General features: G+C 37.0%; 1 protein-coding gene across 1 annotated transcript in view; it reads right to left on the reverse strand.

The window, feature by feature from the left end:
• Positions 1-212: 212 nt before the first annotated feature.
• Positions 213-27,802, reverse strand: part of ctsc (cathepsin C) — a 54,056-nt gene continuing 26,466 nt past the window's right edge. Inside the window, exons 5-7 of the mRNA XM_028800412.2 lie at positions 23,826-23,944; positions 14,503-14,634; positions 213-894 (exon numbers count right to left, since the gene is read on the reverse strand). Of these exons, the coding sequence (XP_028656245.2) occupies positions 392-894; positions 14,503-14,634; positions 23,826-23,944 (754 nt within the window). The 3' untranslated portion in view covers positions 213-391. The remainder of the gene's footprint in view (positions 895-14,502; positions 14,635-23,825; positions 23,945-27,802) is intronic.

Genomic DNA, 27,802 nt, shown 5'->3' on the forward strand with positions numbered 1-27,802 from the left:
AATAAAAACACTGCTAACAGAGGAGAGGGTGCCTCAAGAGATTATGCCTGCTAGATGAGATCAACAATTTTTCCAGTTTAGTGGAAAGATTGTTCACTGAAGTCAATCATATTGCACCAAAATTTTTGCAATATCTCCTCTTCTTTCAGTCCAAAGAAGGCACCAAGTAGGGAATCAGTAATGTAATGCAAAAACTGAACATAGCGTTACTATTTGTTTAAAAAAATTTATTTATGATAAAGAAAGCTTGTTACATACCAGATTAAAATATTTTTATTCAACACATCAAAGTATTAAAAGGGTAAAAATATTTTTATAACTTGAACAAGGAACTTTTAGTATTTTAGAAGTATTATTATGCATAGTAAAATATACTATCTGAAAATTGATGTCATATTTGTGCAATTGGTGTAGCAGCCACAGCAATGCTTTCTATACCACACTCATCTGAGCTTCTGCGGATTCTAAAGTACCCCTCTTCTCCCCAACTTGCTCCCCAGCTATTTTTTACGATCCAGTATTTCTCTCCTGTTTGTTGGTCTTTACCATATCCAACAAGCAGTACAGCATGATTTGTCAGCTCAAAAGGGTTTATCTCATTCTTTAACCAAGTGTGATGATAAATACCTCCTTGATAGTGTAAAAAGTCTGGGTAGACTTCAAAAGCAATTGCCAATGGACCATTCTTAACCAATTCTACTTTCATCAGCGCTTCATTGCAGCCTCCATAATAACCACCCACATAGTGATAATCAGACGTATAGTAACGAAGGCAGTTGTCTTTTACAGTGCATTCTGTGTTCTTCCCAACATATGGAAAGCAGCCTTCCTCAACTACACCAAAGTCCTGGATGTATTTACCAGCAATCAGATATGGGAATCCACCATCACAACCTGTGGAAAATTTCAGTAGCAGATTATGAATTGTGAAGTTTATAAACTTAAGTGTACATAATTATTCACAAACCTGGAGAAACAAAGATTTAACTGAGAAATTATACATGTGATCATAGTCATACCCATAAAATTTATCAAATAATAACCTTTTCTATTTATACTATATTTACATAACTGATACATTATAGCATTAACATTACTGTACATTTTGTGTATAAATTTACACTATACTAAACTTTAAAAAAAAAAAAAAACCAATGCATTGTGTTCAAGGTAATGTAAGTGAAAATACTGATATATTAACATATGCAATATCTGCAAGAGAAGAAATCAATAAAATACATTCTTAAACAAGGGCAATAGTTCATATAGCCCTTTTTAAAATAATTTACATTCTGAAAATTTTAGTTTCAAAACTGTAAATGTCACACAGTGGTATGGTAACAACTTCAGGATGTCTGTAATAGAAATCCTTTGCTGTGTTTCTCGTAGACAATTTTAATTAGTGGATGGCACTGGTTCCTGATCAGTGGGGGGGGGTGGGCATTTGGATCTAATAAATAGTAACTGTACCAACAAATAGAAACATAAATTTAAAATTGAGTTGCAATAAAAGCATATCCACAGAAAAGGCATACACATTTTAAATTAAATCACATTCACAAAAGACATGCACACAAAAAAAGGTATACAATTTTTTACAATTTGCAAAATTAGAAGTTCAGAATTATTTTGTTTGCTTTGTGTTGTAATAAGTTAAATTATTGAAAGATGGTAGGAGTTGCATGGATGCATTTGCTTTACATCTCAGAGAGTGCTTCACATTTAAGGACTGCAGTTGCTCAAGTCTTGCCGATCCTCAGTCAGCTGGAGCTGTCACTACAAAATGAATCGCAGTGTATGACTAGCTGAAAGACCCAGGTTTTCACACTGATTTCAGATTGCATCAGACGTGTAGTGGAAGGTGAAGGTAATTTTGCCAGGCATGAGACAAAGAAAACAAACAAACAAACAAACACCATAGACAGTATAGTCCTCTTTTGAAAAACCCACACTGATTAGATACATTAATTCCATTCAATTCAATATTAGATTCTGAAATGCTTTAAACCCTCGTAGGCTTGGAGTGGGGGATGGGGAGGCGATGGGGAAACACAGATTTACTTCTACTGCGTGTATGCCATAAATCCCCGATTCTAGTGCTAACTTGTGTAACATCCTTCATTCAACAAAACTATAATGTGTTACAGAAATAACTTGAAAATTTGACTTTAAAAATATTGTCATTTCTTTTGACACTAAATACAGTGATCCCTCGCTATATCGCGCTTCGTCTTTCGCGGCTTCACTCCATCGCGGATTTTATATGTAAGCATATTTAAATATATATCGCGGATTTTTCGCTGCTTCGCGGGTTTCTGCGGACAATAGGTCTTTTAATTTCTGGTGCATGCTTCCTCAGTTGGTTTGCCCAGTTGATTTCATACAAGGGACACTATTGGCAGATGGCTGAGAAGCTATCCAGCTTACTTTCTCTCTCTCTCTCTCTTGCGCTGACGTAGGGGGGTGTGAGCAGGGGGGCTGTGTGCAGCTGCTTCCTGAAAGGACATGCTGCACGGAGCTTCGCATACTTAAAAGCTCAAAGGGCACGTATTGATTTTTTTATCTGTCTATCTCTCTCTATCTCTCTCTCTCTCTCTCTCTCTTCCTCTCTCTTCCTGCTCCTGACAGAGGGGGTGCGAGCTGCCGCCTTCAACAGCTTTGTACCGGCGGTGCTTCGCATACTTAAAAGCCAAAAAGCCCTATTGATTTTTTTTTTGACTGCTTGCTTTGCACTCCTTTGAAAAGGAAGATATGTTTGCATTCTTTTAATTGTGAGACGGAACTGTCATCTCTGTCTTGTCATGGAGCACAGTTTAAACTTTTGAAAAAGAGACAAATGTTTGTTTGCAGTGTTTGAGTAACGTTCCTGTCTCTCTACAACCTCCTGTGTTTCTGCGCAAATCTGTGACCCAAGCATGACATTCTAAAAATAACCATATAAACATATGGTTTCTACTTCGCGGATTTTCCTATTTCGCGGGTGGCTCTGGAACGCAACCCCCGCGATGGAGGAGGGATTACTGTATGCACTGTTCTTCAATGATCTATGTACCATGTTATTTTCACTTTAAATGAAACTAGTTTTCTGTATAACATTATTATAAAATTATCTGAGCAGATTAATTTTTTCATATCTGAATTTTTAAATGGATACTTAAATTGTAATTTCCTATTACAAAGCTTATATTTTTAATTATATTTGCATTCTATCCCATGAGAAATCAGCAATCACAACTGACTTTAAAAATCCCAAAGCCAATTAAAAATCTACAGCCGATGCTTCCAGTATTAAGTCATACATGAATTTTATTAAAATGGCACAGTATGGAGTACAGCTTACCTCATGGATTCAGTGCCTAGACCAACTGGGATCTCCTCTTGGTACTCTGATTTTCAATTCACATCCGCAAAAGACATGTAAAATTGATTAACAGGTAATTCCAAATTGGCCCCTGCCTGAGTGTTAAGATAGGTGTGTATGTGTGAGTGGGCTCTGCAATTAACTTGAGCCCTGTTAGTGCTGTTCACTAGCTTGTGCCAAATATTGCCAGTACTGGCTCTGGCTCCCATGATCCTGAATTGGATTAGCCAGTTTCAGAATGCTATGTAATACATTTTACTATTTTGTCACCAAAGACACTTAGTTTTAGATTACTGAACTGAACAATGTAACACAGACTTATTTACTCTCTTTATAAAAACAGCTATTATTTATATTAGTAATTCCTGAATTGTGGGCACAAGTTAACACGAATTTATCCTACCATTTCAGTAACAATGAAATCAAGATATTTAGTAGTTTTTTATGTCACAGCAGCTGCTAATGATCTAATTGACGTTAAAAAAATACCCAAAAACAGAACTGTGTTAAAACTTTACTCAACTTCCTGTGGCCCTATGCATCCTCTGGAGTTAGAACCATTCAACACCACCTCGAGACATACCTTCTTTGGGGTCCCTCTGAGCTTCTTCCCCTCCACCTCCATCTTGCTCACCCAATTATCCTCACCCTCTTGTTCCACATGCCCAAATCACTTTACTCTGTTTCTTCTCAGCACAACATTTATCATCTCCACATCAACTCTTTCTCTTAATAATGGAGCTGGAGATTGACAATGTGTTGCATGCTGATTAGCACATGCAAGTGTGAATTTCACTGTACTCTATATATGTGGCAGTAAGTTTTCATAAAAATTTCCTTTAGTGCCAGTAAGGCATGTTTAGAAATCAGGTATGTGGGCAGCTCCCAGTATTTCTCCTATGCACCTCTCACTCTGTGTATTACTACTGCCCACACCTCCATCAGCACTCAACATGTCACTGAAGTCCACACCTTTTCTACTTTCTTTCAAACAACTCAAATTACTGGTAGGCAAATTTGGACTTACTACATCTGTATTCTACACCCTACACATAAATGTTCTATTAGGTGAGGATGTAGTAGCTGCCTGTAGACAATCCCCACACAACACTACATCTTTTATGAATCCAATTCTCAAACCTTGTATATTGGACTGAGTTTTTTCCAACACATTTACCAAACATGCTGCAGTGCCATGCATCCAACTTTCATACTTCCCAACTTGAGGCCTTTCACTTTCAAATTAGCTTTCAATTTTAGTACCTTCCTCTTTCAATTCTGCTTAAGTTCTTCCGTCAATATTGGATAATAAACGCACTCCAAATTGCAATCCTTCATGCACTTCTCTAATCACCACATCCATCAGTAGCATTAAAAGCACCAGTCTCAGAAAAGACTCCTGGTGCAGCCCCACATTTATTTAAACATTTTTACTTCCCCCAACTGCAGACCTGATGACTAGCCTTTCATCCACACCTACATTTCTCAATTCCCATCATACTACTTTTTTGACAGCCTCTAAAATTATTTCTCAAGATGATTCTCATGCATTTAGCTGATAACAAATATTACACCTGTTGTTCCCTAAGTTTTCCTTGATCCTGAACTCTCTTTTCTTCGGCGCATTCTCAACCACCTTCATAACCTGCGGCAAAATCTTGATCATGTAATATGACACACACTCCATTGGGTCACCTTAACCTTTTTTCACTGGAATAAGAACACTTCTTTTCCAGTTTTCAGGAATCTTTCTTTCACACACAATCATGCTGCATAGGTCTATTAACCATTCAACTGTAGGATTTTCCATTATCTTCAACATTTCTGACACCGTTCCAGTTGGGTTCATTGCTTTACCTATCTAACTTTTGCTGCATTTTTGCAACCTCTTTTTCATAACATTTATCACAGTCAGTTATTTTATTCTTTCACAACAAACACTATCTTATTTATTTTCAGCATTAAGGAACTTCTCCATGTACAGTTAGGTCCATAAATATTTGGACAGACAATTTTTTTCTAATTTTTAGTTCTGTGCATTACTACAATGAATTTTAAATGAAACAACTCAGATGCAGTTGAAGTGCAGACTTTCAGCTTTAATTCAGTGGGGTGAACAAAACAATTGCATAAAAATGTGAGGCAACTAAAGCATTTTTTTAACACTATCCCTTCATTTCAGGGGCTCAAAAGTAATTGGACAATTGACTCAAAGGCTATTTCATGGGCAGGTGTGGGCAACTCCGTCATTATGTCATTATCAATTAAGCAGATAAAAGGCCTGGAGTTGATTTGAGGTGTGGTGCTTGCATGTGGAAGATTTTTCTGTGAACAGACAACATGCAGTCAAAGGAGCTCTCCATGCAGGTGAAAGAAGCCATCCTTAAGCTGCGAAAACAGAAAAAACCCATCCGAGAAATTGCTACAATATTACGAGTGGCAAAATCTACAGTCTGGTACATCCTGAGAAAGAAAGCAAGCACTGGTGAACTCAGCAACACAAAAAGACCTGGACGTCCACGGAAGACAACAGTGGTGGATGATCGCAGAATCATTTCCATGGCGAAGAGAAACCCCTTCACAACAGCCAACCAAGTGAACAACACTCTCCAGGGGGTAGGCGCATCGATATCCAAGTTATCATAAAGAGAAGACTGCATGCAAGTAAATACAGAGGGTGCACTGCAAGGTGCAAGCCACTCATAAGCTTCAAGAATAGAAAGGCTAGATTGGACTTTGCTAAAGAACATCTAAAAAAGCCAGCACAGTTCAGGAAAAACATTCTTTGGACAGATGAAACCAAGATCAACCTCTACCAGAATGATGGCAAGAAAAAAGTATGGAGAAGACGTGGAACAGCTCATTATCCAAAGCATACCACATCATCTGTAAAACACAGTGGAGGCAGTGTGATGGTTTGGGCGTGCATGGCTGCCAGTGGCACTGGGACACTAGTGTTTATTGATGATGTGACACAGAACAGAAGCAGCCGAATGAATTCTGAGGTGTTCAGAGACATACTGTCTGCTCAAATCCAGCTAAATGCAGTTAAATTGATTGGGCGGCGTTTCATGATACAGATGGACAATGACCCAAAACATATAGCCAAAGCAACCCAGGAGTTTATTAAAGCAAAGAAGTGGAAAATTCCTGAATGGCCAAGTCAGTCACCTGATCTTAACCCAATTGAGCATGCATTTCACTTGTTGAAGACTAAACGTCAGACAGAAAGGCCCACAAACAAACAGCAACTGAAAGCCGCTGCAGTAAAGGCCTGGCAGACCATTAAAAAGGAGGAAACCCAGCATCTGGTGATGTCCATGAGTTCAAGACTTCAGGCTGTCATTGCCAGCAAAGGGTTTTCAACCAAGTATTAGAAATGAACATTTTATTTCCAGTTATTTAATTTGTCCAATTACTTTTGAGCCCCTGAAACGAAGGGATTGTGTTAAAAAAATGCTTTAGTTGCCTCACATTTTTAAGCAATCATTTTGTTCACCCCACTGAATTAAAGCTGAAAGTCTGCACTTCAAGTGCATCTGAGTCGTTTCATTTAAAATTCATTGTTTTAATGTACACAACCAAAATTAGAAAAAAGTTGTCTCTGTCCAAATATTTATGGACCTAACTGTACTTCTTCAAGGGATCCTAATCCCATTGCTAGCATTTACAATGTTACCTTTACTTGTCTTTGCTATCTGCTTTGTGATTCTAAACACATTTCTCTTTCCTTCGTCATTCTACAGCTCACTTGCAGACTCTTATATTTTGTCTCAGTGGGTTTATACAAATGCTTTTGTAATATTTTACTTTAGTTCATTATAGATTGTATTGCCACATTCTGCCTTTGTCAGCACTGAAAATAATCAGAGGAAAATGGCGAAAATTACCCACAAAGGAAACAATTTGGCCCCTTACAACACAAAGGTAGGGGCAGAAAATGCCTCCTTAATGACATATAATATTAGTAATAATGTAATAGATATGGCCGTCACTGTTGTCACACATAAGCGACTAGAGGGCAGCTAAAGGACCCAACAAGCCACGTGAAACCACAAGACAGGGGACTAAGTCAACGTCTTAACAGCTCTCTCTTTATTTCAACAGGAAAGACGAACAACAAAACAGTACGGCATCTTGAGTTCGTCTCAAAAGCCTCATCCAGACATCCGAGCCACTTTGTTCTTTATTCACCACTGGTCCCTTGCAGATGACGTCACCACCATCCCAAGATCCTTTGCATCATCTTTCCCAGCATTCCTACTTCCATTCCCACCTCATAAATACGTCCTGGTTTCCATTATTGATGGTCATTTGTATATCTCAAAACTGACCATTGTTACATACTTCTTACTGTGGTTTACAGTATACGGGGACGGAATTCCCAACCCTTAATCTGTGTGTCTGTTTTCTTCACACTGTCTAAATAAAATTCTAATGTTAAGCTTTTTACAGTTTCCCAATTTCGTCTTCAAGTGCCGACTTTGTAATTACTCTTGGTCGTTGTAAGACTGACTACTGTGAATTCTGCTGCTAACAAGAATGACAACACACCACCATCACGAAAAAAAAAACCACCCAGAACATAACTATTAAATGAGTCAGTCTACCAGTCGGTTACACTTTTAAAAAATACTTTTAAAAATGTACATGTGATTTCTCAGTTTTTTTATTTTTAATAAATTTGCAAAAACCTCAAGTAAACTTTTTTCATGTTGTCATTATGGGGTGTTGTGTGTAGAATTCTGAGGAAAAAAATGAATTGAATCCATTTTGGAATAAGGCTGTAACATAACAAAATGTGGAAAAAGTGATGCGCTGTGAATACTTTCCGGATGCACTGTACTTGTACATTTAATTATAACAAAGATTTTAACAATACCACCATAAAGTACACCATGTGACCTTCCTGAGAATAACAGTTGTAGTGTTTTGTTAACTTTGGTGTGCATGGACACAAGAAGAAGATTCACAGTGGGAAGCAATTGGAATAATAATTAAGAACAAGTAAGAAATGTATTAACAAGCAAAATGAAAACAGTATTTCTTTTTCAACATTTTTATGTACAGGCACCTGCATTTACTCCTATGTTAATGGCAGTATATACACTTGCTGCGACATATAATACTCAGGGTGTTAAACTGAGATCTCTGAGGGCTCAGTGGGGTTCTAAGATCTGAGCTTCACTCCCCTATACTACATTAACAACTTTCAATTGAGTGCCGTCCCTTCCCTCTCCACTAATGTCCACTTCTTTTGATTACCCCCCCCCCCCCCCCCCCCCCCCCTCACTTACCACTTCTTGAAACTTTTATCTGTCACAATGCGGGCCCACTCTTAAACTCACCTCTTGATATCGACCTTAAGAGTCCATTTGTTCCATGAGACTGTTGAGTGCGCCGCCACTTCTGCATTAGTGTCATCATGGTCAAGGAGGTTGTTATTGAACAATACATGTTTTACCAACAAATAGTTAATAGCGCTCCTAACAGCACACAATTTATATGTCACCAACTTTTTTTCCCTCCTTATTCAACATGGTGTTGGACATTGCATGATGAAACGCCAGAAAACTCTGTCAACATTCCTGGTACTGAATTTGAAGTCCAAATGTATTTCCTAATGACCATCACCAATGGCTCCAATATTTCCAAAATGCCCCTGAGTCACCCCAGATGTCACCTTCATCAAACTGTCCCAGAACTAATTTTTCTCTTCATTACTTCTGCTAATGTGTGGTGCATATGCGGAGACTATATTTCTCAGTTCTTTACCAAAATCATCTTACCAACTAAAACACACTCCCTGACTTGCTTCAACTCCACATCCCTATCTAGTTAATTTTTCACCAATGACACCAATCCAAGCATTGGAATCACTTCCTCCATGCCAGAAAAACTTGCACCATCCACTAAACACTGTCACTCTTTTGTCTTTCCACCTTCTCTTTCACTCATCTCTACGCTGCTTATGTTCAGCACTTCCATCACTTTACCTGATTTTTCCAATCATACTCCCACTATTCCAAGTCACACTCCTCATACTCTCTCTTTCACACTTTTTACTAATTGCCATTCATTCATTAATTTCTCTTGCCACCACACTGAACTCTTACTAGTATATCAGGCCAACGACCATGTTAGTTAACAACAGAACTCTTGATAAGTTACTTCTGCAGCGACATATTTTAAAATATCACAAACCAAGACAAATAACATCAAGAACATCTTCTCTTTAAACATCTTAACAAAAATAACTAGCATAGTACCAAAAACAAGTTGTAAGAGGAAAGATGAGATGCTGAAAGAAGACATTTTGTTTCATGAACAATGTCACTGCTTTTTAATGCAACTTGAATGACTGTGCTACCAGTTGACAAGCTATCAGTATTACAACATTTCCATTAAGTCTGGTGTCAGATACTATGCCAAAATCATAAAAATGTGACTTAAAACACAATGCTGTAAAGTAGCATGGTCTTATGAGAGGAACCTGTGCACAAATAATAAATAAACCTACTACTGATCATGTCTGGAAACATTTGAAAATAAATTATACACATGCAAAAACTTATGTCTCCTGATTTGTATTTTGCAATTGACTCTCATCACTGCCTCTAAAATTGTAATTAAGTTTATGCTTCTGTGTTTTCACCACTTTGTGACATGGATTTACTTCCTACATCTAACCTATAAAGAACATTGTAAAGAGGTTTTACTTTTTAAAGATCAATTGGCTTTCCCCCCCAAAAAAAAAAATTGTAGGCAATTTTGATTTGAGGTAAGCTCTGAGAGTACATGAAGGCTAAAATTCCAAATTAACTGAACATGGATATGGAAATATACACATTTAAAAACTGTATTTGGACACACATTTTGTTTTTATAGTAATTTCAATAATGTGATCATATCAACTAAAAATGACATATTTACACTTTTCCACTTTTAGTATTGCAATCAGTTTGAAATGCTTGTAAGATACATAATCAAAAATTGAATGAATGCTACAGCAAGTAGCCTGAGTATCAATAAAATCTCCATAGGATGATCTCACTTGTCTCTTGTTCCAGATATAAAGTCAAATCCGAGTTTACAAGTGATACAAGAGCTAACCCCATAAGCAACATATAGAAAAACTGTAGTATAAAAGAGAAGGGAAAGAATGTAACAGAGATGCAGTTTCATTGTAAAGTGGGTCAGGGTTGTTTGCTGAGGGCAGAGTGGTTAGCAAATTTGGGAGACCTATGAATCCGTATAACTTCATTTATTAAACTGCTCAAGGTTCACCGCATGTATCTTATTTACGTGTGACTGCTTCAATTGACAAATATGTCTTATTTTTTCATCACTGACAAAAAAAAAAATCCAACACCATACCCTTTAGTTAGTCTGCTTAAAAAGAAAAAAAATTTGACCATGTATCTCTTAGATACACTTAACTATGAAAAAATGTCAGACCCATGATTCGTAGCTTAAAATCATTACGTTTGAACACTGTCATTCAAATAACTATATCATAAACACACATAATCCATAGCCATCTCTGCCCCAAAGTTCATTCATACACACTGAAGTTTTGTTTTTTGAAGATTACTAGTGCTAAAATTAGATAACATGATGAATGCAAAATCCATTTATTACCAAATCCAATTAATCCTAGGTCAAAGGGACCAAAGCCTACCCCAATAGCAGAAGACTTGTGACAGGAATGATTCCTGAATGAGGCATGAATTCTTTGAAACCCACAGATAAATATGAATAAAATTCATCTGGATGGTGTTTATCTATCCTATTAGGCATCATGGGCTCAACAGGGAGAGCTCTGGGGGAGAACCCTCCCTATTTTGAAGGGCTTCTGCCTGACCCACAAGCACTACCATTATGTAGTGCTGTGGCACCAAAAGTGCTCCTGGGTCCTGTATAAAAGGAGCTGCCTCACTTCAGATGGAAAAATACATTATTGGATTATGCTTGTGATTACAAGTTGGAGAAGAACTTGTGAAAGGTATTTTGTGTAATAAATATACTTTTTTTTAACCTTTAACTGTGTTTGTGTACTTGTGTCTGGAACTCTGGGGTGTCCTGTTTTGGTCAAACCATGTGCACATTTTGAAGAACCTTAATATTACCTAAACAAATGTGCATTAATATGCTTTCAGCATAAACTAAACACCACCTAAAAGCTACATAAGGACAACATGTGCATGTCTAAATGGCAGGAAAATTAATTCTACATTGTCATACAGTCACATCAGCTGGTATAGGTTTTGAAAAACAAGGAATGAAAATCTTCATGGGCATTACAGCAGAGCAAAATTAGATAGATAAGATAGATAAAATAGATAGATAAACTTTATTAATCCCAATGGGAAATTCACATTCTCCAGCAGCAGCATACTTATACAATAAATAATATTAAAGAATGATAATAATGCACCATAGATCAAGATAGTGGAGTATTTGCATGTTTATCTCTTTTTATTTATTGTGTATTCTTGTTCTCCTACAACATTATAAAGATTTGCATGTTAGATTAAGTGGAAACTCTGAACTGGCCAAGTATGTTTGAGTGTAGGTACAAGTATTTGTGTAAGTGTAGTCTGCAATTGACTGGCACCATGTCAGGCACTGGTTGATTCCTAGTGCCCAAAGCTGGCAGGAGGTATTCATTTTCTAAACATTCATGACTGATCTTTACTTTCACAAAATATTTTTTTTCCATCAAAACAGGAGACCATATAAATAATCAATTTGATTATGAAGTCAGCAATTTCTGTGGTACAGTATTTGTAATATTTTCATTTATGAAAAAAATATATATGCGATCAGAATTAATATGTTTCAAAACAATTTAAAATCAAATGCTTTTTTTAATATACTATAGAAGTATTTTACACCTCCAAATGATTAATAATGCAAGAAATCAAAATTACAATTTAATAAATACACTATAAGATCTGCTTTAATAAACCCACATAAAGTATAGTTTTAGGGGAATGTTTTGGAACTACTGTAGAGCTTAACTTTTATGCGAAAAAAATCTTGAAATTATCTGAGGGACTGATTAAATCAAGTGTGGTAAATTAATCCCACTGGTGGAGGAAAGCCCAATTAATGATAAGGAGAGGTTTGTCAGCATTAAGCTTCAATGAGTTCTGACCTCCTTTTCTTACATCCTTTATGACTGACAGGCAGGAGCATAGTTTTACTGTCACTTTTGTAGTCTGCTACAATTCTCTAATCAAATAAGGGCAAAGGGTGGACTGTTCAGACAATGTTTGGGCTGTCTTAGAGTCGGGACATACATTCTTCAAACACAAATAAATGTACGACCACATCTTCAAAACAGGAACAAAGCAATTTACTGTAGGTGCCCCGTTTATTCTATTCAACAGGACATAACTGAATAAGGAATACAGTGTGAAGTAAAAAATTCCTATTTTTTAGGGGTGGTCAGTAATGAGCTATTAAATTTCTTTAAAGCTGTAGATTCCTCTTCTAAAAAGAGTTTGAGTATTCCCTACTTTCTACAATTTCATCAAAGCCATCACATACGGTTCCAGAAAAGGCATTTAAATACCAATATGTTTCCAAATACAATGCAACCAATTAAATTATCTTTCGAACATTTCAACTGCTTTTGGGACAATTACAAATTTCAGATTACCACTATACATGTTTTTGGAAATCATATGTTTTTTAACACAATCACAACTTTGCCAGTTTCTTTGAATACATTTTTATTTACTGGCTAACTACCATATTTTTCGCACCATAAGACGCACTTTGTTTTCCCCAAAAGAAGGTTGGAAATGTCTGTGCGTCTTATGGAATGAATATTGCTTCACAGACCATGATGTGTATTACCTGAGAAAAGTCGACATCCAGGGGTAGAGGGCGACAAAACTCACTGTTACGTTACAGGCATTCCCTCTGTGCTTGGAGGAATGTTAGACTCATTGACTCGGTATCTAATCCTTGCGCGTGTGCGAGTTGCAAAATGTAAACAAATATAAGCAAAGGCAAGATGGCATCTACATCTCATGAGGGAGCGAAGCGAGTGCAGAAAACAAAATACTCAGCAGACGATGTTTTGCGCAATATCACGGAGTCGGACTCTGATTTTTCAGAATCTGATTTTGTTGCGAGTGATCAGGAGATCGAACAAGAGAGTGAGGAACTGGCATCAGCTGATCGGGACACCATTCGTGCAGCCGATGCACCTATGGCAAGGTTCGTGTGGGAGGAATACCTAGACATTGATCCGTGGGAGCCAAACTGGCTACCGGACTTCACAAGACAGTATGGCTTGCTGTTGGATTCGACAGATTACCAGCCGCTGGACTACTTCAGGCTGTTCTTTCCTGAAGCTGCCTTTCAGCTACTGTCAGACGAGACAAACAGGTATGCAGAGCAATTTTTTTGAATCGAGGGCTGTGCTTGCACCGCATTCTCGTTTTTCAAACTGGAAACCCACAACAAAACACAAGATGAAGGGTTTTGTGGCATTACAAATATAGATGGGACTAGACTGGCGATATAACTTCAGGGAGCATTGGTCCAAACGTGCTTTGTCCCCTGGTGGCTTTGGACAGGTTATGCCGCATGATGTTAGGTACGTGCTCCTGCAAATTGATTGTGAGCAACTGAGCTTAATAAATTCTGACACTAGCGATGAGTTGTTCTTGGGGTTTCCATAAAACTAGAAGAGTGCCTGAACCTTACAGTCTCTCCTTATTTGTTAATGACAGTGATGATGTTTCTTAATACCGCTGTTGAATTTACATGGTTGAAATATTATTCTGCTATATTTTATTAAACATATTAGTGCACCATTTGGTTCAGAATATTTTTTTTTCTTGCTTTCCTCCTCTAAACCTAGGTGCGTCTAATGGTCAGGTGCGTCTTATGGTGCAAAAAATACGGTATATTTTAACAATACCTAAAGCCTCAGAGTTTTTTTTTTTAAATAAAAGATCTTCTTAGAAAGTGAAATAAAAATGACATTGTTTCAGTGGTCATTTTTAATGGTCTTAGGAGAAACAAAGCAGGAAATTTTTTATTTTCATGAAAAATATGTGATTTTCAAATGTCTGTAGTAATTATCTTCAATGGATATTAAATGGAGCAAAAATGCATACCTTGAGAGTATTCACTGCATGAAACAACCTGCTGTGGACTGAGGATAGGAGTCTGGGTGTTGTTTGTCAAAATTCGTATACGTGCCTCTAACATGCCCATAGAAGCAAATGAATAGCAACTACCACAAGAAGCTGAAGAAAGAAAAAGATACAGTATATTATTCATTTTTAAGTTACACACACACATCTTTCCATGAGGCACTTGAATATTTAAATATAGACCAAATACATTTCTCTGAAGGTTATTTACATTACTATCATGCAAAACGTTTCATAGTGGAAACAGTCACAATATGCCTTACAAAACATTGGACATGCCATAATGCTTACGGGAGCATCTGTCACACATTATGTTAAAACCATTTAGAACAGCACATTTAATTATACTATCCAATATTACAAAGGGATAGATTCTGAAACTAGAAAGGTAAAAATAAAAATGAGATCATTTGGATAAAATATTAAATAAAATGAAACAACAAGCATGCTGTTTTACATTACATAGTGTTTGCTTTGTTGTGTTAAGGTTTCCATGCCTGGAAATCTTCATATTACAGAATTACCGTCAACACAATTTCTAATTCATGTTTGTTATTCTATTGAATTACCATTTTTCCAAAACAGTTTGTGACATTAGAAAACTACAAACAGGCTCATTTATTGTACTACAAGCCATTCAAATCCACAACTTTTTTTCACACCTCCCAGTTACATAGGAATAAATCTGCTATCTGATGAAGTAAATCTCCAGTTACATCAGAATTTTAGCCTCTTTAGCAGTACCGCCCTAATCCAGGTTTTACTCACTTTTTCTAACCCAGGGTACAAATTGTGATTAAATGAAAATATCAACCTATGTTAATTGGTATAATAATATAATTTTAAGATTATCCTTTTAAGGACACAGAAAACAACAAAAATGTCACAGAAACATTTAAAAAAATTAAATAAATGACATGGCACCAGATTAGAAGGTGGTGACACAGCAGCATGGCCAATGACTTCAAAAACCATTTCATGCTAGCTTTCCAAGCTGATAGTAAATTTTTATTGAATTACTTGGTAGTAACCTGGGTGTGTTAGGTACACAATTTATTATGTTATTTACATTAAGTCATAAATCTAATTATTTATATTGTACATTTGATATAAATTAAGGATGGGATGAAATAACTGAATATACAAATGCTTGATTTGTACAAAATGCACTTGGGAAAACAATGAGGAAAAAATACATATAGTATCTGAATAGTATTTTTGACAGACTACATACACTGTACAACTCAACCAACACACTGCATGTCATGTGCTTGCTGGTCAGTGTGAGATCAGGAAACAAATGAAAAGCAGTTCATGGTCATACTACTAGATTTTTTTATCACAAAGTGGAAGAATCATTTGAGTGTTCTTCAAATTTAGTGCTCTCCTCTTCAGAAGTGGGTAAAAAAAGATACAGCGTTTATATTCCTAATATTGATCTAATATTCTTTGTATTTTCTTAAATTAGTAAAGCTGCCTTTAAAGGAGCAAAGGAAGATAAAACATGAAATAAAAAAGCAGTCCTCATTTTAGCGGGCAATGAGCTTTCTAATTTAGAAATGGGGCTTGAAGATCATGTCATATCCAAGGGGTATGGGGAACACTTTAGGGCCAACTGGTCCAGTCCTTCAGCAAGAAACAGGCTTGCAGGACCAGGCAAAAAGACAATTTCACATACTATGAGAAGCAACATTTTTCTATACTAGAGGGCTATGCCCCCTGCTCGCTTCACTCAACCACCCCCGTGTTTGGTTTACCGGATATACAATTTAAAAGAGATTGTTATTTTCATGGGAATTGTTACAAATGCATTATTTTCACACCCCGGGCGTGGTTAAATCTTTCTCGCAGGACGTATAACATTGCTCGTGTTGTGAAGGGGGGCGGCTGAATGCACGCTAAGGAGATGCCATCAGATCATCTGCAGTCTTTCTACTGCTGCTGCTGCTGGCGAGCTGCGTCAATCATTTAAAAGCCTGTACAGCAGCTGTCCTTTTGCCATTTCGTGTCTCTGCCGCTCGCATTGTGCAGAGGGGGCTGAATGCACGCTAAGGATTTGCAGTTAGATTATCTGCTGGTGAGCTGCGTTTTCTGCTTGTCGCGCTTTGTGTCGATCATTTCAAAGCTTGTACAGCAGCTGTCCTTTTGCCACTTCATGTCTCTGCCGCTCACATTTTGAAAGAGGGAGGGGGGAGGCTGGGGGGCTGAACGCACGCTAAGGAGAAGCGGTTGAATCATCTGCTGGTTTCCTGCTGCTGCTGGCAAGCTATGTGTTCTGCTTGTCGCTTGTCATTGTTTTAAGAGCTGGGAGCACATGATGTCTGCCTGCCAAAAGCATTCCAACAACTGCTTGGTTAGATGTCCGTGAACTTATTTTAAATGTTGTCTCACTGCCTTGTCTCGTATGACGTGAAAGTGTCTTCCGAGAAAATCATGTCTTGTCTCCCTAGCCTCCCTCCCAGGATTTTTTTTTTTTTTTTTTATAATAGAGAGATACGTAATTACATTGGGCATATTATAAAAAAAATTAAAACAATTCTTTAGAAGACATAGTAGGGGTTGTTATAAATCTACAAATAATAAGTTAAAGTACTGAAAAAAAAATTATTTATTTTGGCCCTTAACACAGAAATGCCACTATGCTTTAATAAGTGTGTATAATAGTAGGAACATGAAATTGCATAGACTGAAATTAATCTATTAATCTATGTGTTCTGCAAATAAAATGATTGTTTGCCCATTGTCTTAAGGTAGCCATTTTACAGGATATTTCTGAAAATTTGTGTCAAGCAGTCTAACTAGTTTAATGGCACATGTTTTTTAATTAACAATGCAATGCATAAAGACCACAAAAAGATTTGTCTTTTGATTTATCTTTATCACACCGAAAATTTTTACGCTGCAGAGATGGAGAATGACAGTATTTTTCAATGATGTGCTCTAGCATATAATCAAAACTTAAAGGTAACTTTTGTTCTTTTTTTAAATGAAGCAATCAACCTTTGAAAAGTTTGGTAAGGTTATAGAAAACTATATTTTACATTCTATTATCACAGCAGCAAAGGGGGCAGTTACATGCATGATGTAGGAGGTGATGACTACATTGCAAAAAAAGACATTTCTTTGCAGTGAGGGGACAGACAACTAGCTGAAAAGGAAACAAAGTGTGAGCGTTGTCTGATCAAGTAAATCAGCATGGGGGTCGTTTCCCTTTCAAAATTCTGAGAGAAAAAAAAATATACATTTTGGGTAGGAGTGCCCAACACTTTCCTTTAAAAACCAAACAAACCTCACCAGAAAGTCAATGAGTTTCAGAGGAATCTGCAAGCTGTTTCTGATTGGACAAATCAGCACAGCAGGAGTTCCTTCCTTCAAAGTTTTGAGGAGAAAACAAGGCATGACAGGCACTTAGTACAGGGCATTTTCAATGACATTCTCTGTGGCAAATATAAAGGTAATACAAATTTCTAAACATTAATTATACCTATTTGTTTTTGTAATAATTGCAATGAAATCAATTAACTAATTTTATAGATAACTTCAGTTGTAAAAAGGCAGCACAAAATGTTTTAATTATTTTTCTGGCAGGGTACATTTAAGCATGTAAGAGTTTTCCACAAACCCCATGCAGTGCAGTAATGGGTTCTAACTATAAGTATTCTTTATCCAGAAGGAAGACATGCATCATTTGATGAACCATAACCAACAAAGCTGACAATATACTGATACTGCTAATGCGTAAGAATGTGGCATAACCAAGGGCTGAATTTAGACTAGAATGCTAGAGAAAGCAGAAATAGAATAATTTTACCAAGAAGTTTTTATTATTATTATTTATTATAATTTTATTATGAGTGGGCATTCAAAACAAGTATCACTTACCCAGTAACACCCACTGAGCATGATATTAACATGTATTTTTGTTTTCTTTATTGTTTCATTGATACTCACAACTGAATATCAACTAAACAATGACTTACTTACATCCCTACTCAACAGATCAGGGGAGAAAATACAATTGCAAATGGGCTTCAAGCCTTTGCAGTACATGACACGCTAATAATAAAATAACCTCCTTTTTCTTCTTTACTGAGACCATACAAAAACTGTATCTTTTTATTTATAAATAACTTCTAAATTATTTTTTGTTTCAGCAAGTGAATGACAAAGATGTACAATGTGGTTTACCTACAAAGATAAAAACAATAGAAAACAAGACAATATTTTAAATTAATTTGTGACATTCTCTATCCTCTCTGACCCCATGAAGTGCATTAATTTAGGTTATGGGTCTTGTGTATAATCTCATTCTGATAGTCGAATCAGCATTAAGAATATAATTAATCTGCTATCATTCACTTTGTTGTGGCCTGCTTTTTAAATGCTCAAATATGTATTTAATAAAAACTTAATAATAAACAATGAACACTATAATTAATACAAGAGTGGCTTAGTGTCACAGAAGATGGTGCTGAACCACAGGTAAAGCATCCTTGGTTCATATCCCATTCCCACTTATTGTGGATGTGGAGTTTGCACATTCTTCCTGTCTGCAAAGGTTTCTTCTACATACACACTGGTTTCCCTTCCAAATGCTGAAACATGAGCAGGTTGTACTGACTGGTGGATTAAAACTAACTCTGTGTGACTGCAAAAGTGGGTATATACATGAGTGGGCCATGTCCAAGGCTGTCCCCCGATTTATGCCCAATTAAACTGGATCCAGCGTCCAATATGACCCAACACAACAGATAACCCAATGGTGGTGGGTCTTGGCAGCAATGGAGAAAAGTCAGATTACAGAATAGAGATACAATGACTTGCAGACTTGGGCAAATGCAACAATCTGTCTCTTTATGTGGACAGAATGAAAGAAGATTGTTGGCTTCAGGAAAGACCATGTTTTCCACACCCCTGTTCTCTGTGGTGGGACTGGTCAAGAGATCCAAATTCCTTGGTGTGTACCTGGCAGCTGACGTTACTTGGTCACTTAACATCACCTCCATAGCCAAGGCGCAGTAGTGTTTTTACTTCCTCAGCTACCAAAGGAAGGCAAGCCTACTTCTCTCCACTTTAACCACGTTCTATAGGTGTGGTATAGCAGGTTCACAGCTCAGATTGAAAAGGCCAGTTTTTTTAAATAGATAATTGCCACACATGCAGCTTAGAGGTGCGTGGTAGTGTAGCTGGAGCGGTTCCAAGGTGCATCTGTGATTGAAGCCAGGAGCTGCTAATCACCACACCTGAGCCACGTCCCCGTAATATATAGGAGAAGCACGAGGCGGAAAGAGAAAAAAGGGAGAAAGAGAGCGGTAAAAGACTGGACAGCTAGAGAGCAGAATTGGGGTAGTGCACAAGAATGGACGAGCCAGCTAGCTGAGTAAAAGGAAGGTCAGCGTGGTCGGGGGAACCAGATAGTGTGAGCAATCGGCCCCAAAAGGGACAGATCGTGCCCACTGACTATGTGGAGGAATGGGTACAATCGAGAAGGAGTCCGCCCTAGGGATCTGAGGGACGACCACGTGTGCAAGAAGGAAGACGGAAGGACAACCAACCCCAAGCGGTCTAGCAGATGCCGGCGGAGGCAGCTAAGACAGGGGTCGGTAGAGAGAGGACCGCGGTGGCTGGCCTCGTTGGCTGAGCAAACCTTAGGAGAGCTGAAGAGACTGGGAAGGAGCTGTGTCTGGCTGGTGTAGCCCCAATGTCTGCTGCTGTTTTAGTCTTGTTTTAACCTTTTGGGATTTTATCTTTTTATGGATTATTTATTGATGGACATTTGAGTACTGCACTAATTTATATGAACACTTCTGGTTTTGGTTTTAATAAAAGCACTTTTGCACCATCCCCTTGCTTTGTTGTTTTTTCACTGTCCAGCTCATCCGGTGACATTACCGACATTGTTGGGTTCGAGAGCTCCCCAGAAGCCAGATAAGAGCATGGAGCAGAACCCGCATTGTCACAATAGGGTGCCAACAAGAGGACCAAATGAATCAACATCTGGTTTGGGAACTACAGTATCTCTGACTGTAAGGCACACAGCAGAAAAGATCATTGGGACCTCTCTGCCCACTATTAAAGACCGCTTTTGCATAGTAATAAAAACAAACAATAACCATAAGTGATAAAAAAAACAGCATTAGTAACAAATGTACTGCATATAAATAATAGGAGCAGATCTGAAAGCTGGAGGACAGTACAGAGTTCATGAGTCTGGACAGCCAAGGGGTAGGCGGAGTGGTGGCTCTGAGGCTAGGGATCTGCACTGGCAATCGGAAGGTTGCCGGTTCGAATCCCGTAAATGCCAATAGGGACTCTGCTCTGTTGGGCCCTTCAGCAAGGTCCTTAACCTGCAATTGCTGAGCGCTTTGAGTAGTGAGAAGAGCGTTATATAAATGCAAAGAATTATTATTATTATTATTAGAAGCTGTTGTAGAACCTTGCAGAGCTGGTTTGGATGCTACAGTACCTTTTGTCAGATAGAAGTGGGGCAAAGAGACTGTGGGAGAGAGGGAGCGGTCCTTTATAATGCTATAGGCTTATTTGAGAAGTCAGAGAATGTTATACTTTATATTAAAAAAACACTCCTCTGCACTCCTATTCATTGTGCATGAACAATTATGCAAAAACACATGATAATAAAGATACACGTTATAAAATATTTAAGAATTAGATGTGTCAAAAATTAAATCTCCAAACTTTTCCTTTGTTTTCTGGACAGCTGCCATCCAATAATATCCTTAGAACAGCACAGTATTGCCCAACATGTGATTCCCATCATCTGTAGCAGATTTTTTTTTTTTTTTTTAAACCAGATTGTTAAATGCAATCTTGGAAAGTGGCTGGAGGCCTGAGGAGTGGAGAAGTGCACTGGTACTGATTTTTAAGAATAAGGGTGATGTGCAGAACTGTAGTAACTACAGAGGGATAAAATTGATCAGCCACAGCAGGTAGTTATGGGAAAGAGTAGTGGAAGCTCAGTTAAGAAGGAAAGTGATGATTAGTGAGCAACAGTATGGTTTCATGCCAAGAAAGAGCAACACAGATGCAACGTTGATGGAAAAGTATAGAAAAGGCCAGAGGAGTTGCACTGTGTCTTTGTTGACCTAGAGAAAGCATATGACAGGGTGCCTCAAGAGGAGCTGTGGTATTGTATGAGGAAGTCGGGAGTGGCAGAGAAGTATGTAAGAGTTGTACAAGATATGTACAAGGGAAGTGTGACAGTGGTGAGGTCTGTGGTAGAAGTGACGGATGCATTTAACGTGGAGGTGGGATTACATCAGGGATCGGCTGAGAGCCCTTTCTTATTTGCAATGGTGATGGACAGGTTTACAGATGAGATTAGGCAGAAGTCCCCTTGGACTATGATGTTTGCTGATGACATTGTGATCTGTAGTGAGAGTAGGGAGCAGGTTGGGGAGACCCTGGAGAAGTGGAGATATGCTCTAGAGAGGAAAGGAATGAAGGTCAGTAGGAACAAGACAGAATACATGTGTGTGAATGAGAGGAAGGTCAGTAAAATGGCGAGGATGCAGGGAATAGAGTTGGCGAAGGTGGATGAATTTAAATACATGGGATCAACAGTACAGAGTAATAGGGATTGTGGAAGAGAGGTGAAAAAGAGAGTGCTGGCAGGGTGGAATGGATCGAGAAGAGTGTCAGGAGTAATTTGTGATAGACTGTTATCAGCAAGAGTGAAAGGGAAGGTCTACCGGACGGTAGTGAGACCAGCTTTGTTATATGGGTTGGAGATGGTGGCAATTACCATAAAGCAAGAGACAAAGCTAGAAGGTGAGAGAGTTAAAGATGCTAAGATTTGCATTGGGTGTGACGAGGATGGACAGGATTAGAAATTAGTACATTAGAGGGTCGGCTCAGGTTGGACGATTGAGAGACAAAGTCAGAGAGGCAAAATTGAGTTGGTTTGGACATGTGCAGAAGAGAGATGCTGGGTATATTGGGAAAATGATGTTAAAGATAGAGCTGCCAGGCAAGAGGAAAAGAGGAAGGCCTAAGAGAAGGTTTACGGATGTGGTGAGAGAAGACATGCAGGTGATGGGTGTGACAGAGCAAGATGTAGAGTACAGGAAGATATGGAACAAGATGATCTGCTGTGGCAACTCCTAACAGGAGCAGCTGAGGAAGAAGAAGGAGCGATTTTACTTTAAATATATATATTTTTTTAAGTTTAACTTTAGCTTTATTGAGCAATACTTTTTTTCTATAGGCAACACACTTCAAACACAGTTTCAACATAATCCCTGTTCAATGAGTTCATACAGCAAAAATGCTGAATTTTCCATTGAACGATCTTTTATTTAACTTCATTTTTCATTTCTGCTACTGAACATTTGTAACACTTCTCTTAGATAGCAGATTCCAAAATGAACTAATTAAGAATAACTAATGTTTAGAGTTTTTGGTAAAAATTCAGATAGATAATACTACAAAGTTAAAGGTCTAGGGACATATTTTCAGTAAAATAAAACCTAGCTTTACGAAAACTTTAACGTTAATGAATTTTCATGCAAGAATGTCTGCTAATGAATTAGGTGAACCATATTAAACCAAGACAAACTAAGCATAAAGTGCAATGTATTATTTTTTATTCTCTTCAATAATTATTCAAACTGTATATTTCTATATTGGCTTCATAAACATTTCTTATACAATTCTGCAGACCTGGTTACTTAAAAAATTCGATTCCCTTCTCCTTAGTTTGTACTGCAACAAGGCAAGATCATTCTGTTCCAAGAAACAGCAACATGTAATGTAAATAATTCAAAGTTGGAGCTCACAGTGACATAATTTGGAGAAAACAATGCTATGTGACACAGGTGACTTCTGACATAACATTGACCTTTCATCTCATTTAAAAAAATAAATACCTGGCGGCAAGAAATGGCTATTTTGGTCAAATTGTGTTTGAAATGTTGCAGCATACCCTTAACATGTTCAATTGGCTTTCACAAAAAAATCAGTTTATGTTTAATTGCTTTATGCACAGAATGAATAACAAATCAACATTAACACTGCATTTCTCCCAAAATGCCGCAACAATGTGGAAAGGTAATACATCATAACTAAGAACTTAGGCTGCAGCTTTACTATTGATTCAGCCTTAAACTGCAGGTTGGCCATGTTGTCATTCAGAGGATTATATAATGCACTCTAACTTGAACAAAGAATGTAAAGACATTTTTTAAGTAGCACGTCCCTAAAAAAAACATTCTGTGCACAGAAAATTACAACTTGTTTAACATTCACAAAAAATAAACTGGAGATACCTTGGTTGCGGACAGGACTTATATAGTTAACTCCATTAACATTCCTCCAGTCCCAAGAGTCAGGTAAACGAGAAGTTAGTTTAGCAATGTCTGCAGACACAGCAGCAGGCTTCGGACGTCTGTAAAATTCAAAATCTCATTGGCAAAATGAATTTTTTTGCATAATACAGTATTGAAAATATCAAACAAATAACATTGTATCTTAATCAAAAGAGGTATATAACTTTTTGTTAAAGCTGCCATTATCACTCCACAGTTTTTCTTTATTTTTGGAGCATTAATTGGGAAATTGCTGATCCTATTGACATTCTGTTCTACATATGCTGTTAAAAGTGTTCAAAATGATGAAGCTTTATACTGTATTTGAATGTATTATGCCAAAGAATTTCAAGAATCAAAAAATAAAATTAAATTAAAAAATAAGTCAGGAGTCATGTGTTTAGAATTGGAAAAGGCACAGCTACTAGGCAGGGAAACAGATAGTTTTGTGGAAAAGAAAGAAGGAGATGGAAGTCAAAATGAGTGTTTATAAGCCACTCCAGGCTTAAACAGTGTTACTCCGAGTGTTCTGAAGCCTAGATGGGATAAAAGTTTTATTATTTTATTGTACCGCTGTCCTTTGTCACACCCGGTGTATTACCCTACCCTTGTACATTATCTGTCATATATTAGAAAACATTCTTATTCAGTACAAATGTCTTAAGAGTTTTTTTGGGTACGGGCTTTGAACAAGAGTATCCAATAAAATTCACAAAAGTTAACAACACATATTTAAAATGTGTGCAAATAACTAACTTTTACAAATAAAAAAATCTAATGAATATATGTGTCATCAGTCACCATTTTATTTCTGTCTTATTTTATGCTGCAGGATCATCACCATTTTTGCAAACAAAAACAATGTTTCCTTTTTGCATGTTTCAGTCTGTTGCAGTTTAGTTGTGCTGGTGTCCACACTTTTACTCTTTACGAACGCTGATTATGTAGTATTACAATTAATATACAGTACTGAAACATAAAAATGTACATTGAACTATTACTGTGAGACATTGAGTTAATCAGTTAACTTGTAGAGAAAAGCCAAGCAAAATGACACCTTTTATTGGCTAACTAGAAAGATTACAATATGCAAGCTTTCGAGGCAACTCAGGCCCCTTCTTCAGGCAAGATGTAATCAAAGAAGGGGCCTGAGTTGCCTCGAAAGCTTGCATATTGTAATCTTTCTAGTTAGCCAATAAAAGGTGTCATTTTGCTTGGCTTTTCTCTACATTCATAATGGCTAACACGGTACAACACCCTAGTACTTCAGTTAACTTGTAAAATTTTCTGGAAATAGAGATGGTACTGAAATATTGAATTAACTGACTGTTTAACTGCCTGATTACTATATGAATCATCATCATGAAAAGGGAACCTTTTACTTGATATCACATGTATTTCAGTAATATACCTGATTTAATTGAAATTTACAGATCAGGATCTGTTCCTTTATAAGGATTATTTTAAAATACAAACAGATGTAAATTGATCTTGAAAGGAGAAAGAGTACAAAAAAGTAAATGAAAAATAAAAACATGTATAATCAATATTTCAAAAACACTTTTATCAGCCACCACTGATATCAGCTACCACACTCGTTAAAATAATCATTCATTTCTATTGTATTTTTCTCTAAATAAAGCAAATTTAATTGGATTTCATGCTCATCTCTGGCTATAGACTTTGAAAAGTAGTTGTCAGACCACACTCCCATCTACATCAGTGGAGATTTTTCATATTCAGGAATATCAAATTTATATTTCTGGTTGGTTAGCTTATTTTGTCATAAGATGCATGGATAGCCTTCTAATGAGAAAAAAAAAAAGTCTTCTTTTCAGATATGGGTTCCTTTACAGTGCTTCTCTTTTAATTAAATAAGCTGGTCATCGTGTGGCTTTCTATTCTGAAAACTCCTGCTGACTAGAGTGCTTGAAATCTGATATATACTGTATTTTATCCAGTGTGAATTTCAGATCCTCTGCACAAACAAGCCAACATAATTGAATGAAATGCAGAGAAGAGCACAATTAGTGCTTTTTTCTTGCTCCACCTGTCATGCATGGTTAGGTTTTGGGAATTTATACAGAAAAAAACCTCAGTGAAGTAGCTCATGATTCGTCTGCCACCTCATAATACATATAGTAATTGCACTCAATACTGTCATGTAATGCCACCAAGAAGCAGTATTTTATATAAACTGGAGCACTGTGAAGTCTAAGTGTTTCACAAAAGAAATTAATGAAGGAACTAAATAGTATAGTGTAATGATCCATGAGTGCTTCATTATGTTATTTAGAAGACACACTAATCCAAAGAAAAATGGATCAATAACCACCACAATTTATTCTTGTATAGCCAAAAAAAAAAAATCACACAAAACATTACTCAATGGGCTATAACAGGCTTTTTAATTCTTCTTCCTCTTCTTTTGGCTGCTCCCATTATGGGGTAGACACAGCGGATCATCTTGTTCCATATCTTCCTGTCCTCTACATGAAAACATTTTTGTGTATATTGATTTTTTTTTTTATTAAACAAAAAAGCTATATATACAAAATACTTTTCACTGATTAGCCTAAAATTATAAATTAAACTAATAATACATAACATAATTTGAAAGTAGAGTGCTATACGTTTAGTACAACAGTAGTTCTGGGACTAGATAAAAACTGGAAGACCAAAAATACAACAACTAGTTTGCCGTTATAGTTACAGGGATAATATAGCTGCAATTACAGAAGGTAAGCATAGGGATAGAAAGCCTTATCATTTCCATAATGCTTTTCTAAAGAGGTTGGTCACACTTACTTACAAGAAACACTGCACAAACTGTAAACAGTTAATACTTTATTAGTGCTGTGTTGCTGTTATGAAGAAAGTATAAATCTGGACTTAAGTGCAACCAGTCTTTGTGAGAGGAGTATGGGGTTTCGGTATAAAGTAAGATAGCACTAGGAAACAAACTGTATAGTGTAGAGCAGGGGTCCCAAACTCCGGTCATGGAGGGCAAAATGGCTGCAGGTTTTCATTCAAACCCATTTCTTAATTTGTGACTTATTTTTGGTCCTTGCTCTTGAAGACTCAGACCCATTAATCATTTATTTTTCCTTAATTAGCAGTCAAACAATAATAAGATACAAAATGAACCAAAACATGACCAACATTGTCAATCATACAATATCTTAAAATAAAGAAAGGTGAAGGTCTCAGGAATGCTGAACTGCTCAGGTCCCCAAAACATTTTAACGGTGCTCTTAGAAAAGAGAAAATCATCAATTTTGGAAATGTATGCTATTGCACAATGAGACCAGCAACAAGCCATGGAATTAAAGAACAGGTTTAACTAACAACAAGAATCAGAGCCTAATTAAGCAACTGGTCAGACTGAAACTGGTTGGAGTTTGAGGTCCAACGTCTTCTGTTGTTTCACTCACTTCACATTTCACTTCTCTTTGGGTGCCAACTAAGGAAAGAAATGAAGCAATTCTGAGGAATGATGAAGAAATTCAGGGGAACAAATCTTAAAAAACAAGTCAATTAAAATTAATTCAAAAGAAGTTAATTAGCAGCAGAAAATGTGCACTAGTTAAGAAAAGGGTTAGAATGAAAACCTGCAGCCACTGGGACCCTCTGGTGTAGATATCATTGAAACACTCAAACCAGACAGGCTAACTTAAATTGTTTTGGCCAGGCTGTTTCTAATGTTCATGTACAGTTCTGGTTAGATTTTGTTCACTTGTATTTGCTTCCTTCTGGCATTCACTATCAAAATTGATTACAAAATGTACCAAACTTGTTTCATTCTATTTTTTTTTTGTTCAAATAAAATATACGAAACAGATACATATTGACTTTATACTGTATTGGGATACAGCTTAAGACAGATGTGTGTTGCTTTCATCTTAGAAGCCGTCTAATTTGTAGGCGCATAGGACTCC

The sequence above is a fragment of the Erpetoichthys calabaricus genome, chromosome 4 (genome assembly GCF_900747795.2).
Source record: "Erpetoichthys calabaricus chromosome 4, fErpCal1.3, whole genome shotgun sequence".
NCBI lineage: Eukaryota > Metazoa > Chordata > Cladistia > Polypteriformes > Polypteridae > Erpetoichthys > Erpetoichthys calabaricus.